Source organism: Chenopodium quinoa, unplaced genomic scaffold (assembly GCF_001683475.1).
Source record: "Chenopodium quinoa cultivar QQ74 unplaced genomic scaffold, ASM168347v1, whole genome shotgun sequence".
In the NCBI taxonomy this organism is placed as follows: Eukaryota; Viridiplantae; Streptophyta; class Magnoliopsida; order Caryophyllales; family Amaranthaceae; genus Chenopodium; species Chenopodium quinoa.
The window spans coordinates 5,041,058-5,059,160 of record NW_018743920.1 but is presented as its reverse complement, the minus strand read 5'-3'; the positions used below and the strand labels follow the sequence as shown (position 1 = coordinate 5,059,160).

Below are 18,103 nucleotides of genomic sequence, written 5' to 3'. Positions count from 1 at the left end.
GGATTATACAAATATTTTTAATTTATAAAATATTGTGTTGTTTAGTGTTCACGAATTAGACTTAATGCACTTTGGAAATGAAGTTTTGATATTGAATACTCGCAGCATATTATTCTCTATGATTTTATAAGGTAAAAAGGAAAATGATTTAATTAACATCACAATTTTAAATTTTGGTTGTTTCTGGTTTCCACCTATTCCTAATACATGCTCATTTGGACTTTAATTTTTCTTTATAAATTTACTTAATTAATTATCGGGAAAAAATTATCATTTTCAAAGTATTTATATTTATATTTGTATTTTATTATTTATTATGATTAGAATAGAAAATACTAGAGGTCGAGATTCTATCTTGATTTTTAGACATTTCAAATCTTGATTATATCAGGAAGCTAAGGTTGGTGATTCAATCTTATAGATTCTTCGTCTCTATCAATCGAAAAATTTAGTCATACTTATCTCTTAATTAGTTTCTATTAGTCAATCCCCGATTCTTCAAGTAAGTGACCCTTTTTTTCGTCCACCATTAGTAACAAATTAAGCATACCTAGCCTTAAAGTTCATCTTAATTATAGAATTTCACCAAACTCACTTAATTAACCTATGCTACAAAACTAGATTGAATCTTATTTTCTTCCAAAATGTCATAATCATTAGTCAACACCTATAATCTTAGTCATATTTACAACCTTCAAATCAATTAGGTGCTCTAATTCACAGAATTATTTCATTCATAATCCACAATATCATCACCTAGACATAAATATACTTCTAGCTATCTATATATTTTCTCCAAATAGTACTATTAACATAGTAATTAAAGAATTTGTTAGACTTAATTCAGATGCATTGATTAGCAAACCGGCCAAATACAGTTAATTTATGAAATAATTAACGAAGAATTATATGATTAAAGAACGGGTACATTATCACGTACATGTCATGAGTAATAGGAATTTATGTACCAACTAACATATCCCTTAATTCTCTGACTTTTTGCCCATTTAATGGGGTTTATTCAAATGTGGGCATGCCTAATTCTTCGACAAACAAACATACATATATAATACATTGTCAGCTTTCTAGAAGGTTAGAATCTTACTCTCATCATATTTGCCAATCAAGTAACGGCATTTACATTGACGTGTAAAATAATTAGATACTACAATTTCTAATTATTGCACCGTTTCTCTTTTAAAGGTTAAACTTTATAAATATCTATCATGACATGCATCTTGTTAGTTTCATGTATATTCTCAAAATATTAACTTTTTAATTTTTGCACTTATTTACAAGATGAGATATTCACAGTCAAAAGAGTACATAGAACAATGTGAATCAAAAATAAATTGTGCAACTATCATTAGTGTTACTTCATCAACCTAATTAGATTAATGTTTGTTATATTGTAGTTGTAACTAATAGTTTAATTTATACTAATTACAAGTTACTCCGTACTACTTCGTATATAATAGTAGCCTAGAATTGTTATCAACAAAAAAATTGAAGATTATTATTGTGAAGATTTCAATGGATGACTTAATTATATGCTAGGGGCATGGCTCATGCACTTTTTCAACTTTGTGCAAGATATGTTATACAAGTACAATGTTGTTAATATCATGATGTCAATTGTTAAATGTACAATATAATCTTAGGATCCTTAGTAAGAATATACCAATCAATGAATAAATAATGTTCTGAATGTATACAGAATCACATAAAGGATAGACTTGTACGGAAAGACATGATATAGAAATATGTAACAATATTTAATGTCAAACAATACAACATAACCCTACTAATCATTTGTACAATATAACTAGTTCAACATGAATGTATATATGACATTTAGGTCACTAGATGGCCCTGGAAAGAGTGTAGTTTGGTAGAATTTTGTGAATCGAATAATAATTTTGATGTTGTAATGTAAATCGTCACTACATTCATCTTATTGTGATTACGCAATACGCATTGATATGATGTCCATGGCATAAAGAATAATGGGTTGAGGCCATTGATTATCCTTGAGATGAAAGGATCCTAACTCAGTATAGTTCCTTTTTCCAAGTTATATCTAAGTGTAAAAGATACATAATACTCCACATCTTATTATATGTATTAATGTGAAGATGTAACTCACGAACATTACTACTACATCTACTCAGTGGGTAAATCCATTAATACTACTTCGTAATATTTAAAAAATATATTTGGTAGTGTTGACTTGGACTCACTTTCATTAATACTACGTACTATTTTAAGGAGGACAATCCATTTTTGCGAAACTAATGTAAGCTTTGAGAGTATCAACAAGAAGAGTGATAGGCTGTTAACTATTTACTAGATATCTTTTATTAAATGTTAATTAGTGTCTAATTGTTCTGATTGGTCAATTGGTATTTGCTTGGTCAATGGAATACTGATGAAAGAACTCTCTATTACGGAGTATATATTTTATATCCTTCAACTTCTAAACTGTCATTGTGGCCTCGTTGTATAATCTGGTTTCTATATTGTCATATTGTGTTATAAGACTTAAAACCAGGGGCGAAAATTGATGGTTTTGAACTTTGAATGAAGCCTTTGATGAACATATAAAAAAGTACGTGTTAGCTAGCTAAGCTATGTTCTACTCATTTTATTTTCGCATACTATATTTAAGTAAAATAAGTTTACGATAAGTTAAAATAAGATAATTTAAAGGGTTGAAGATGAGATAAAATACTAAAGGGTTAGACCTCACCTTATTGTATTCATTTCAAGTCTAATAAGTCATGATAAGATAATATCAGGACTAATAATTAAATTTAGATCAGTTCATATAAGACAATGTAAGGGTTAAAATTATAAGTTCAGATTAGATAAAATAAGTAAAAATTAAGGTGACGACAATTCTATAAGATACAGGTTGATAACTTAATAGTATAAGATAATATATTTGCTAATAAGTTTAGATAAGACAAGTTCATCATTAAAAAAATAAAATAAGTGAAATTCAGGGGAAGTGAATACTCCCGTGCATTTACACATATGTATTGGGATGATACAGAGTATAGTAAAAAAGGAGAGTTTTTTTTTTTTTTTTTTTGGTAGGTAAGATGACGGGCCCTATCAGACCGGAACCCCTCACGGGTCAACCCGGCCCGAGTTAACGGGTTAGACAATTTGGGAGAGTGGGGGGAAGATAAGAAAATTCCACCCCCCAAGTTGTCACTAGTGGGGATTGAACCTCCAACCTCATGATTAGAAGGTTCTCTCCTTTTCACTAGACTAAGCTAAGTTTGGTTTTTTTTTTTAATAAGAAAAAAAAAAGTGATTTATGCATGATATGAGCTATTTCAGTATTTATATACTACTGTATAATTTTTCAATAAATTAATGCACATAAGTATTTTATTTAAAAAAAAAAAAAAAGTATTTTATTATATTAAAAGCGTTGTGAATGTTACAGTCAAGCACCTCATAAATAGATTAACAACTTGAGTTCTTAACAAAAACTTGGTTCACTAATTGAGCTACATGTAGGTGTGCGAGATGAAAAACAATTTAATCCAGCAAGGAGTTTCTATTTTGAGCATTAATTTGTTACATAATATACCTACTACTTATTTATATATATAACCACTAAAACCTACATTAATTGGAAAATAAAACAGAATATTTACCTTGATAAATTTGTACCAATTTTCCTGTCTCCAATTAAATTCTCTTTTAATCCTTATATACATTTATAAAATAAAAATAAAAAGTAAACACATTCTCTCTTTACATTTTTACCATGGATATTAAAATTGAAGCTCAAGATAATCAACCTCTTTTGGAAAATGAATTAGAGGCAACAAAACAACCAAAAACCCCAAAGCCAAAAGGCCATTAGAAAAACTTTGAAAAGCACATCCCACTTATCTAGCCTCCTCCCCTCAGGCTCAGTTCTCATATTTGAAATGTTTTCTCCTATTTTAACAAATCAAGGCTGTTGTGAAACGTTCCAAGCCCAATTTACAACATTATGCCTCATAGTGTTTGTTGGTTTATCATGTATTATAATGTGTTTCACTGACAGTGTAAGGGATGAACGTGGCAAAGTTCGATATGGTATTGCAACACTTAAAGGCATATGGATAGTTGATGGTTCTGTAACTCTTAGCCCTGAACAAGCAGCGAAGTTTCGAATTCGGTTCTGGATTTTCTTCATGCATTCATGGGGATATTGGTGTTCATGGCCGTTGCTTTGTTGGATCAAAATGTTGTCAAATGTTTGTTTCCATTGCCATCTCACGAAACCAAAGAGAAACTTGTTATGTTCCCTATTGCAGTTGGAATTATTTGTGCTTTGTTGTTTCTTTGTTTCCCTAGCAAACGTCATACCATTGTCTCTCCTCTTTCTAAGCGCTAAATATTAAGTAATTACTTCTTTTCTTTTTCGTTTTTATTTCTTTTTTTTGATGTTTTTGGGTTTATTTATCATTATGTCTCATATTCACAAAAAGTAAGTAAGAATGGCTTATGTATACTTTTTCCGATATTTTTCTATGCTTCTTTTATACTTCGTATATAACAAATACATGTATAGTTAAAACTTTAAAATAGAGTTTTTCGTTCTCTTTGATTTACATGTTGATGTAAAAAAGAAAACAAACAAATGATACCCTATTGCGAGGTTTAGAGTACCTTAAGGCTTTGCTAAGGAAGCAGTAATCTATTAACAAAAATGTCAGAATTTCTTCAGTATTAATGATTACCAAAATATGTATGAACAAGTTCATAGCTTTTAGTAGAGCTTAACGTTAATTAAGCATCAACTCAATTTTTTTAGAAAAAAAAAAAAAAACAAAAAAATTTAGTTCAAACAAATAAATTCCAAAGAAAAAGTAACGATGGGAAATCAACTATTTTAGTTGTCTAATCATAGCTTATTCTTTGTTTACAAAAAAAAAAAAAAAAAAAAAAAAAAAAAAAAGTTTATTGAATGAATTGCTTGTGTTGTCCATCTCTTATACATAGACCACTCAATTTCTTAGCTAATCCCTTGAGATAAGAAAGATTATAGCATAGTGATTGACATGTGGATGGTCGGTTAATTCTTTTTTTTTCCCCAAAAAAGATATGTGGATGGTTATTAGATTAGTATGATTTGGTTACTATATGTAGTTGTTTGAAAATTTCATCATACATTTGGGTGTATCATGAGCATGGTACGCCCGGTCAAAATACAAGAGTTACAAAAACGCGAAAAGAACGTTGTGTACAAATACAAAGTCTCTACATGAGTAAAAAAAAACAAAATCAAAACGATTCTTTCCTTGAGTTAAGGGATTGATTTGTTATTTGTATTCCTTGATTTATGGAACTGATTTATTATTTATCTTTTACCTTTTATAAACACCGGATCTCATAAAATATTGTATTCTTTATATTTCAATGATATATTCTCGTATAATTTCATGATGTTATTTATAATTATATACTATGTTCTTTCCGCTTTAATCCAGGTGTGCCATGCGCATGGTACACCTGGGTGTACGAACCACCAATTGGTAGTTGTTCTCTTTGATAATTTAATTTCGTTTGTTTTTCACTTGCAACATTTTGATTCCTGCACTATTAAGATTTTGATGATATATATAGTTAAGGAAAATATAGTCATGTGGGTGAGATCTTATTAGATTCACGAAGTGTCTTCAGTGAGTCCACCCACCCAAAAACTAGTATATTTATGTTCCGTAAACTTGTATGATCGAAGCTTTAAAAAAAATTATATAAGAAAATACTTATATATATATATATATATATATATATATATATTACAAAAGTGGAGTTTTTAAAAATTTAGTTATTATGGTAAAATTGACATGCAATTATCTAAGTTAAACACATATATGATTTCAGGATTTAATTGCTGGAGGTACAGAGAGCTCAACGGTAACAATAGAGTGGGCAATTTCAGAACTTGTAAGAAGGCCAGAAGTATTGGCCAAAGCAACAGAAGAGCTTGATCGCGTAGTTGGAAGAGAGAGATGGGTTGAAGAGAAAGACATACCAAACTTACCCTACATTCGCAATATAGTAAAAGAAACAATGAGATTGCACCCGGTTGCACCTATGCTCGTACCACGAATGTCAAGGGAACAAGTTCAAATTGACGGCTATGATATTCCCGTAGGCTCTGTAGTACTCGTGAATACTTTCACTATACATAGAGACCCTAAAGTGTATGAAAGTCCAGAGGAGTTTTGTCCCGAAAGGTTTATTGGAAAGAACATAGAAGTTAAAGGTCACGATTTCGAGTTATTGCCTTTTGGGTCAGGCCGAAGGATGTGTCCAGGGTATAGTCTTGGCCTTAAAATCATTGAATCAAGTGTGGCTAATATTCTTCATGGATTTACATGGAAATTACCGGACAGCATAAAACCCGAAGATTTGGACATGGATGAGATTTTCGGTCTCTCAAACCCTAAGAAACTTCCTCTCGTTGCTTGTGCTGAGCCTCGACTTCCTCTTCATATGTATTAATATTGAGGTCGTATACCTATGATTAAGGTGTGCTTATTATTGTCTTAATTAAACCTAAGCGTTTTCCTTTCCTTAATGTAAGTTATGCTACGTATAATACAAGTCGTAACAATTGGCAATAAAGATTATAAGCTCAATTTCTTAGCCAATTATGAATTATTTACAGGAATGTGAATTAGATATTTCTTAAACGTTGATTTTTGAGTGCATTAATCAGTTGTCAATGGTGCTGTAATTTAAGAGTTCAGTTGCAATAAAAATCTCATAATTGGTTGAAACTTGGAAGTCCATTTAATGCAATATGCCGTTGGGCTTATGCTGTTTATAACCCAATCGAAAGTTGTGGGCTTCTCGGCCTGAGCCCGTTAATAAAGGCCATATGTGTTTTGAAATAGTTTAGCTCATTACATCTTTTTACCAGAAATAAAGTGATTTCAAATACCCAAAATAAGTAGTTCTCCACTAAATTGGAAGATTAAGCGTATTTCTTAATCTCCAATTGTAACTTCATGCTTGAGTTAATTACTATAATTAATGCTATCGATTATTCTTCTTGATTACCCATCGTTATTTTTTCTTTGGAATTTATTTGTTTGAACTAATTTTTTTTGTTTTTTTTTCTAAAAAAATTGAGTTGATGCTTAATTAACGTTAAGCTCTACTAAAAGTTATGAACTTGTTCATACATATTTTGGTAATCATAAATACTGAAGAAATTCTTACATTTTTGTTAATAGATTACTGGTTCTTTTGCAAAGCCTTAAGGTACTCTAAACCTCGCAATAGGGTATCATTTGCTTGTTTCCTATTTTACATCAACATATAAATCAAAGAGATCGAAAAATTGAGTTGATGCTTAATTAACGTTAAGCTCTACTAAAAGTTATGAACTTGTTCAGAAAAAATAAATTCAGATCAGATCAGATCAGAAAAAATAAGTTCAGATCAGATCAGAAAAGTTCAGATCAAATACAAATTATTATTATTATTATGATTATTATTATTACTATAAAAATTATTATTATTATTATTATTATTATAAAATTAACAAAAACTTACAAAGTCAAACATTTTACAAGAAATTAGTGGGTAGCCGAGACACAATCTGGGCCCCCACTCCTCTAGCTATGGCGAATCTGATCCTGCTGAAGATGTGAGCAGCGGCACGAGCACCAATATCCTAAGTCCTAGCGAAAGCCTGAACCCGCTTCAACAACGCAACAACATCCTTCTCTAATTCCCCCAATGAAGAAAAGGAGAAAGGAAGAAAACCATAGCCAATAGCCCTGCAACGCGCCCCATACTTGTCTCGCTTCCGCTGAGCCGCAGCCGACACAACACGACCAGGAACGAAGTCAGACAACCCAGATTGAGTCAATGGAGAAGACCCCGTCAAGTCAACACATACATCTAGGCCTCTATCCCAGGAGTAAAGCAACACATCTGCTGGCCGAAGAGCCCCGTCGTTCCCTCCAGTCAACCCAACGTTGACCTCCTTCCTTGCAGAAATCCCAGAGCGGAAACAAATATCAACAAGGGTATCACGAACAACGTTGTGCCGATGTTTAATACCCACCATCCCAGCACAAGACACTGCATGATCCCCATAAATATCCCCATCAAAAACCCTTGAGCAAGCAGAACAAGGTGCCGATCGGAGAACAAGGGAACACCCAACCGGTAGCAAAGAACACAACGGTAAGTCTTACCATTCATAGTCTGACCCAGACCTGATATCGGGACCGCACGCAACCAGGCAGAAGTGTGATCCCCCTGCTGGGACTTCCATAAGGCAACCTGACGCGGAGATAAGGAGAAAGCGGATTCTGCAGAAGCAGTGACCTTCGTGAAATATATATCTGCCAATTTCTTCATGAGTTTGGGGGCAGCGATCTCACTAGGGTTACGCAAAAGGTCAGTCTCCACAGTCCTATTAAAAAGACTTAGAGCGTCATCGAAGGCCGGACCCGGACCAAAAATACCAGAATTACGAAGAAGCGAAGCCTGAAGACCAGAAGACTGCAAACGCGACGCAAGGAAAGCATAGTGTCGAACATCACCCGCTGAATAGACACCTAATCCCCTATAAGAAAAAGGTAATGTGGCAAGCCGCCATTGCCAATCATCAAAACCTGGCCCCGAAGCAGTTACAATACGTTCCACAGAACCTCGAAGGGCTACATCAAAAGAAATTTGGGCCGCTTCAAAAAGACGAGGAGGACAAGTGCGCATAGAAAAGTAGAGTTTTGAAACTCCAGTACACGCACGAAGTAGTAACAACTCACATTGGGGATCCTCAAGCTTAGCAACAGCATCCATGAGCACAATGGTCTTTGACACTTGCTGCGAAACAAGCTCACCACAGAAAGAGGCATCCGCACTGACAGGAACCCCAAGCAGCTTAACACCATATCTGGAGGAAAGACACCGGCCAGACGGCTACGAGGGTCCTCTGTGGGCCAGAAAACTTCCGTTTTCTCAACGTTAACATGGAGGCCGAGACGAGGTCCCTCCACCAAAATCAACTCCAAAACCTTCCCTACCACCAAGGTGTCACCAATAATAGTGCCATCATCCAAATACCAAGCCTGCAAACATAAGTCGAAAGAATCCCTAATTCGACAAACCAACGGATGGAGCACCAAAGCAAAAAGCAAAGGGCTAAGAGGATCACCCTACTGCACACCTTGACATGACATAAAGGTATGCTCCCCATAATAGAGCCTGGCTGGAGTAGAGTAACAAAACTCAACCCAACGCGAAAGAGCTGGACAACGGAGACGAACCTCACGCAGTAAAGCCGTACGATCAACCAAATTAAAGGCATTCCGGAAATCCACTAGCAACATAGAGAGGCCAACATCACCACCCCGAGCCTCAACCAAACGATTAACAACATGAAGAGTAGCCTCGCCACCTGCCGACACCCCAACACCGAGCTGAAGACCTCCTAAATAGTTCCCCATACGCGGACCAAGTAAAGCATCCCCAACCTTTGAAACCAGACGCCGCCAAACAGTACCCATATAGGACGAATACCACCACCGGGCTTAACAAGGGGCGTGAGAGGAGCACTAGAAATATACTCCCCCAACTCAGCCGGACATTTTCCTGCGATAAAGAGATTAACCACCTGCGTAATAGAGCCCACCAACTCATCTGAAATAGCAACCGCAGCACCACTCAAGCAATCAAGAAGGTGTTGAGCACGCAAGCCGTCTCTTCCGCATGACGTACCACGCGGAAAACCCTTAATCTGATCCAAAACAACAGCAGATGAAGTAATGAGGGGCTGATCAACGGGGATATCCGGTAAGATAGGAGCCGGAAAAGAAGGGTGATTAGCTTGTAAATCAACAAGAGTAGCATCATTGTAAGGGGCAAGACCAGAAGACGAAAGAACCCTAATTGCAGCAGTGTAATGTCCGTCACAAATCTTTCTCTTACACTGCATAATATTTCGATCAGACAAATCATGCTCATCATCAGCTTCCAACAAAGGAGGAGACACATCTGCCAACGTATCCCGCACAAGAAGCATAGAACCACCAGGCTCACACCAAGAACGAATAGCAGCGGAGATACTCTCTTCCTGCCGCTGTCGCCGGACACCCGAAGAACACTCACGACTACTCCTCGGGGTAAAGGTTTTAAGAACACAAAGAGGTAACACAAGCAGTTGAACCCGACAAGAGACGTCATCAGGCTTGCAAATCACCTTATCAAGCGCTCCTTTGAGAACCCGAGAAAAACCCAAGCGACACTTAGGAGGAATAGATTTCACCGAACGGAACCGCTTTGATAGCAAACACTCCAGGAGAGGAACATCGAACGCCAAAGGAGACTGACGAGGTGCACTTGGAACAAGATCGGATACCTCCGAAGAAAGACTGAGTGGTTTAGGAAAACCATAAAGAACGAACCGAACAACGTCGTCCCCCAAATCAGGAGGGTCCACAAAATCATCCGGACCACGACCATGTCGACACTTCGAATGAAAAGTATGAGTCTTGAAACACTCCCCACAAAGCCAAATGTCCATACGCCGGAAAGTTGACTCCCCCTCTAAGAAAATAGCCAAATCAGAAGAAAGAGAGTGTCTAGTCATATCTCGCGCATCCCCACAACAATGACGATCACGAAGATGAGTGAGCAAATAAGATTTAGAGAGACCATTACCCCCACCATCCAGACACCCATTTAAACCCACAAACGGACAATGAAATTGAACCACAGGAGGCATAACACCCACCACAACACCCACGAGAAGAACACAAAACAACGCACCAAAAACTACACCAAAATAGCACACCAACTACACACTAAAACCACACCCAAGAAGCGCCAAAAACTGCACCTTATGAACACACCAAAACTTCACACGAAACTGCACCACGAAATGCTCCGAAAGCAGACCCTAACTGCTCCGAAAAGGCACACGAAATAGCTCCGAAACTGCACCACGAACAACACCACAAACTGCACCAAAAGCACCCAAACGGACCACCAAATTGCACCCAAACCCGAGCAGGAAACAGCCTGTGAACAACCCAAAAACAAAGCCTGCATGCCCTGAAATAACGCCGAAAGATCGAATAAGAAACCTCCCAGAACCTGAACCACGCACGAGACTGCAAACAGCCGGAAAAGGCACCTGAAAAGGCCGTCGAACCTGCCTGGAAAATGCCAAGAAACAGCCAAGAAAACGAGTAGAAAATCGAACGAAATTCGGCCTGAAGTTGCCTGATGAAAGCCGCAGAGAAACGAAAGAAAACCAAAAGAATTACGGCCAAAAACTGCACCAATTGAAGCGTGGAAACCGCCGGAAAATATCCTGACCTGACTGCCGCCGGAAACCCTCCCTGACCTGACCCTAAATGACGGAAAAGGCGCCGGAAAACCGCCCTAAACCCAGCCCTACACCCAGCCCTAAACGCCCTAACGAGAGGATTTTTAACGAGAGGATTATTATTATTATTATTATTATTATTAGGAAATTTTCACTTTTGGTACCACTAAAACACTTCTGTTTCACTTTTGCTACCTCTTAAAAATTTTATTTTATTTTGCTACCACCTAAAACCACATATGTTAAAATTTGCTACCAGTTGACGAAATCTGTTACTATTGCCGTTTGTGGGCCCCACTTCAACCCTGCCCCTCTCTCTCCTCCTTCCCCAGCCACCAATCCCCTCCCGATCCCCTGCCACTCCCCCTCCACCCCACAACCACCTGGCCCGACTTCCAACCACACCAGCCCAGCCATCTCCCTTGGCGGATCCCCACCCCTCCCACTCCCCTTTCCCCAGCCAACGCAGCAGCATCAGCCATGAACAGACGCAACAGCAGCCAACGTAGCAGCCAGGAACATACTTTCAGCCACCAACGTCGACGCTTGAAAACGCTTAGCCACCTGTCACGACTCACACATTCCCACCCCTCACTAGAGCCACTAGGCAGCAAGTTATAATCGTGGCCAGGGGGAATGCCCGGGGTGCATGGCTAGCAAGGCCAGAACACCCTTCCCCCTATAGAGCTTTATTTAGCACCCTGCCATTTACTCTAGTGAACACGCCCATGACAGTAACACAATAATGGGCCATGGGCCGGGCTTAATAGACTCCAAATGAGCCCAAACTTGATGGTCCACCATTTTTGGGCCCAGTGAAGATGATGGTGCAGCCAGAATTTGAAGAGGAGGCCCAGAACGTTCCAGAATGCACGAAGAGGTTCGTGAAGCACCCGGAGGTCCCTAGAAGCCTCTAGGGACAACTTGTACATACTTAAGATGCTAGAACTTTGTAGATAGTTCTAGAACATTGTACATAAGTCTATGTAATCAGAAAGTGTATAGAGCTCTCTAGGACCTTCCATTTGAGGAGGTTAGGAAGCATCTAGATTAGAACACTCTAGAAAGGGGATGGTGCCTATAAATAGGAAACCTCCCACCCATTCTTAAACTACGAAAACACTTGTATTCTCTCAAGCATTTATAAAAAGCTTTCTTGAAGTCTTCTCATATATTCTCACTTGTGCTTTCCAAGCAAACCACACTTAACTAACAACATCAATATTTAGCTTTGCTAAGTAATTGGGAGCCTTGACTAGTAGTCTAACGGGTGGTGACTCTAGTAGGCCGCGTGCAAAAGACTAGGGGAATTAGTCAGCGCGTGACACGTGGTATCAGAGCAACGTCGATCGTAGGGGCGGTCTGTTGCGTTCGTGTGCTAGTTGTTGTTAGAAGATAAGTGCGGAAGTCAGGAGTATGGCACAAAAGGACGATGCCCATGCATCCGTGGTGGAAGAGGGAAACACCAGTAAGAAAGCTAGCCGTACCACCTTGCTTGAGGAGAAGATGGTTAGTATGGTCCAGGCCATCTCGGAACACCGAGATAGCATTAATGACCTCAACGAACAGTACGATGATGTTGAGGCTAGGGTCAAGGGTCTTGAGTCAGGGACTGAGGAGGCGAAGGTGGAAACTCAATCTTTGGTCAGTCAAGTTGCTGGAGATATTAGGGCAGAGATGGCCCAACTGAAGGATCTCCTCATGTCCACCATTGACTCAATGGAAAATAGGATCGGCTCGATGGAAGATAAGATCGAGTCCTTACTCGCCGACGTGGTGTCGTGCAAGTCGGCAATGGCCGGGAGGGCCGCTGTTCGGGAAGGACCTAGGTTGAAGGTCCCCGAACCGCCAAAGTACAACGGAAGGCGCGATGCTAAGGAACTTGAGAACTTCCTGTGGAGCATCGAGAAGTACTTTGGCGCGATGCATTTGGACGACGATGCATCAAAAATCGACACCGCTACCATGTACTTGGGGGACGATGCCATCCTTTGGTGGAGAAGGCGTGAGACCGACATCAAGAAGGGTGTTGTCCAACTCAACACCTGGGACGAGTTCAAGAGCGACCTCAAGAAGCAATTCTATCCAGAAAACTCGGAAGAGGTAGCCATAAAGAAGCTGCGTGGGTTGAAGCATACGGGGTCAGTCAAGGAGTATATCAAACAGTTCACTTCACTCATGCTAGAGGTGACCGAGATGCCGGAGAAGACTCAACTTCTCTACTTTATGGATGGTCTACAACGATGGGCTGAGCAAGAGTTGAAGCGCCGAAACGTCCAAACTCTCGCTGATGCCATCGCCGCTGCCGAGTCCTTGTATGAGTTCAAGCAAGAACCAAGGAAGGAGAGAGGCAACAAGAGCAGCGGCAATAAGGGGAAAGGTGGGGGAGCCAAGCCCACCGAACGAAGCCACAACGGTAGCAAGTCGTCTGAGAGGAAGGACAAGGAGAAGTTCCACTCAGACCGAAAGTCAAAGCGCTTAGATTGCTTCCTATGCGGGGGTGATCACTGGGCTAGGGAGTGCCCACAAAAGAGGAAGCTCAATGCTATCATGGCTACATCACCTGGGGAATCGTCAGGGGACGAAACACACATGGGGACGTTGCGCCTGTGCAACAGTGTGAAGGCCACGGTGGAGGAGCCCAAGGAGGACAAGGACCTGGCCAAGGTATGTACGCTACCCCGGGACAAAAAGCCATATCTTATGTTTGTTGAAGCCATAGTTGGGGGAAAGGCCTCAAAAGCATTAGTCGACACTGGTGCTACCCACAACTTTGTGACGCTCAAAGAAGCCACAAGGTTGGGCCTTAAGTTCACCAAGAAGAAGGGTTCTTTGAAAACGGTGAACACTATTCCAGCACCCATCCACGGTGTAGCTCGTGGGGTCCCACTTCAGTTGAGTGAATGGGAGGGGGCAGTAGATTTCACAGTCGTCGACATGGATGATTTCAACTTGGTGCTAGGATTGGAGTTTATGGACTCAGTAAGGCCTTTCACATTCGAAGAGGATGGCTCGCTGACCATCAAGAAAGGACAAGGAACATGGTCAATCCCCGTTGCTCGGGAGGAAGCCGAAGCCAAGATGTTGTCCGCAATACAACTCGACAGGGGCATCAAGAGGAAGCAGACAACCTTTTTGGCAACAATGGTTGAGGAGAAACCCGAGGTGCAACAAGAGATCCCCATGGAAATTATCAGGGTTCTCAAGGAGTTTGAAGATGTCATGCCGCCCGAGCTACCCAAAAAGCTTCCCCCTAGAAGGGAAGTAGATCATGAGATCAAGCTGGAGCCTGGGGCAAGGCCTCCAGCCATGGCACCTTACAGGATGGCCCCACCAGAGCTTGAGGAGCTACGGAAGCAGTTGAAGGAATTGCTCGATGCTGGTTTTATTCAACCGTCTAAGGCACCATACGGGGCACCTGTTTTGTTCCAACGCAAACATGATGGAAGCCTGCGCATGTGTATAGACTACCGGGCGTTGAACAAGATCACCGTGAAGAACAAATACCCCATTCCCCTTGTGGCAGATTTGTTCGATCGATTGGGGAACGCCAGGTACTTTTCTAAACTTGATCTGAGGTCGGGGTACTGGCAAGTACGCATCGCCGAAGGGGATGAGCAAAAAAACGGCATGCGTAACTCGCTATGGGTCCTTTGAGTTCTTGGTAATGCCCTTCGGCCTTACCAACGCCCCGGAAACCTTTTGCACTTTGATGAACAAGATCTTCCAGCCTTTCTTGGATAAGTTTGTGGTCGTCTATTTAGACGACATTGTGGTGTACAGTAACACTTTGCAGGAACATGAGCAGCATCTGGCGCAAGTGTTCAAGGTTCTACGGGAGAACGAGCTATACGTCAAAAAGGAGAAATGCTCGTTTGCCCAAGATGAGGTGTCTTTTTTAGGGCACCATATCAAGGCTGGCAAGATTATGATGGAGCATGACAAGGTGCGCTCCATCCAAGAATGGGGTGAGCCAAGGAATGTGTCCGAGCTGCGGTCCTTCCTTGGCCTTGCCAACTACTATCGGCGGTTCATTCGAAGCTACTCGGCCAAGGCAGCACCTTTGACCGATTTACTCAAGAAGAAGGCACAGTGGTGTTGGGACGAGAAGTGTCAAAGGGCATTCGATGGGTTGAAGAGGGCAGTCACGGAAGAACCCGTCCTAGCCTTGCCTGATTATTCAAAGCCATTCGAGCTGCATACGGATGCCTCCGATTATGCCATAGGTGGGGTCCTTATGCAAGAGGGGCATCCCATCGCTTACGAATCTCGCAAGCTAAACGATACGGAGAGGAGATATCCTGTCCATGACAAGGAGATGACGGCCATAATTCATTGCTTGCGGATATGGAGGCACTACTTGCTCGGGAGTCGGTTCACCATCTACACCGACAACGTTGCGACAAGCTACTTCCAAAATCAGAAGAAATTAAGCCCCAAGCAAGCTCGTTGGCAAGACTTCCTGGCCGAATTTGACTATACTATGGTGTATAAGCCAGGCAAAGTAAACTTCGTCGCCGATGCTCTAAGCCGCAAGGCCATCCTTGCAGCTATTAGCCGCGCCACAAGCACCATCTTGGATAGAATCAAGGATGGACTTACTCAAGATCCTATGGCTAAGGGGCTCCTGAACCTAGTCAAGGAACGCAAAACCCGAAGGTTTTGGATAGAGGATGGGATCCTCTATACTGCTGGGCGGCGACTATTCGTGCCTAAGTGGGATAATCTTAGGCGAGATATCATGAAAGAGTGTCATGACTCTAAGTGGGCTGGTCATCCTGGCGTTTTACGCACGTTAGCACTCTTGAAGGTGAATTACTATTGGCCATACATGGAGCAAGATGTGGAGGCCTATGTAAAGACTTGTCTTGTGTGCCAACAAGACAAGGTCGAACAACGCGTGCCGGCTGGGTTACTTGAGCCACTCCCTATACCTGAAGGGCCATGGGAGAGCGTATCAATGGATTTCATTTCAGCCCTACCCAAGTCAGATGGGTATGGCTCGATCATGGTGGTTGTCGATCGCTTTTCCAAATATGGCACGTTCATACCGGCACCAAGGGATTGCACAGCCGAGCAAGCAGCCCATCTATTCTTCAAGAACGTGGTAAAATATTGGGGCTTGCCTCGGAACATCATCAGTGATCGAGACCCAAGGTTCACAGCAAAATTTTGGACAGAATTGTTCAAGTTGCTTGGGTCCGGACTCCACTTCTCAACAAGCTTTCACCCCCAGACGGACGGGCAAACCGAAAGGGTGAATGCTTTGCTGGAGCTATATCTCAGGCACTATGTGAGCGCCAACCAGCGAGATTGGGCTAAGTACATGGATGTTGCCCAATTCTCCTTCAACCTACAAAGATCCGAGGCTACAGGCAAAAGTGCCTTCGAAGTAGTCATGGGACAGCAACCCTTGACTCCACAAGGGATCGCCTCGGGATACACAGGGAGCAGCCCAGCTGCTTACAAGCTTGCACGAGGGTGGCACGAACAACTCGATATATCCAAAGCTTACTTGGACAAGGCGGCCAAGAAGATGAAGAAGTGGGCTGACAAGCATAGGCGCCCAATGGAGTTCCAAGTAGGAGATTTGGTGATGGTGAAGTTGCTACCCCAACAATTCAAGGTCTTCCGACAAGTGCACAAGGGTCTTGTGCGAAAGTATGAGGGACCATTCCCCGTACTAAGGAAGGTTGGGAAAACATCATACAAGCTTGAGTTACCCCCAAGGTTGAAGATTCATCCGGTGTTCCACGTGAGCATGCTCAAGCCCTATCAAGCTGACCATGAAGATCCAACAAGGGGCGAGTCACAAAGGGCGCCAACGGCTGTGGTGGCATCCTTCGAGAGGGACATCGAGACAATTGAGGCCAAGAGGGTCATAAGAAAGAGAGGTGTTCCAAGCTACAACGAGTATCTTGTTCGTTGGAAGGGTCTCCCGGATAGTGAGGCAACGTGGGAAAAAGAAGGAGACCTATGGCAATTCCAAGACAAGATAGCTAAGTTCGAAGGGCGGCCTTGACGGGGACGTCAAGACTTGGGTGGGGGAGCATGTCACGACTCACACATTCCCACCCCTCACTAGAGCCACTAGGCAGCAAGTTATAATCGTGGCCAGGGGGAATGCCCGGGGTGCATGGCTAGCAAGGCCAGAACACCCTTCCCCCTATAGAGCTTTATTTAGCACCCTGCCATTTACTCTAGTGAACACGCCCATGACAGTAACACAATAATGGGCCATGGGCCGGGCTTAATAGACTCCAAATGAGCCCAAACTTGATGGTCCACCATTTTTGGGCCCAGTGAAGATGATGGTGCAGCCAGAATTTGAAGAGGAGGCCCAGAACGTTCCAGAATGCACGAAGAGGTTCGTGAAGCACCCGGAGGTCCCTAGAAGCCTCTAGGGACAACTTGTACATACTTAAGATGCTAGAACTTTGTAGATAGTTCTAGAACATTGTACATAAGTCTATGTAATCAGAAAGTGTATAGAGCTCTCTAGGACCTTCCATTTGAGGAGGTTAGGAAGCATCTAGATTAGAACACTCTAGAAAGGGGATGGTGCCTATAAATAGGAAACCTCCCACCCATTCTTAAACTACGAAAACACTTGTATTCTCTCAAGCATTTATAAAAAGCTTTCTTGAAGTCTTCTCATATATTCTCACTTGTGCTTTCCAAGCAAACCACACTTAACTAACAACATCAATATTTAGCTTTGCTAAGTAATTGGGA

At 41.2% G+C, this 18,103-nt stretch overlaps 1 protein-coding gene across 1 annotated transcript; it reads left to right on the top strand.

Moving 5' to 3' along the window:
* The first annotated feature begins 4,052 nt into the window (after positions 1–4,052).
* On the top strand, positions 4,053–6,519 carry LOC110688554 (cytochrome P450 98A2-like). Its single transcript, XM_021865322.1, has 2 exons — positions 4,053–4,262; positions 5,896–6,519. Exons 1-2 carry the CDS (start codon positions 4,053–4,055, stop codon positions 6,517–6,519), a joined length of 834 nt encoding a protein of 277 aa, XP_021721014.1.
* Positions 6,520–18,103: the final 11,584 nt, after the last annotated feature.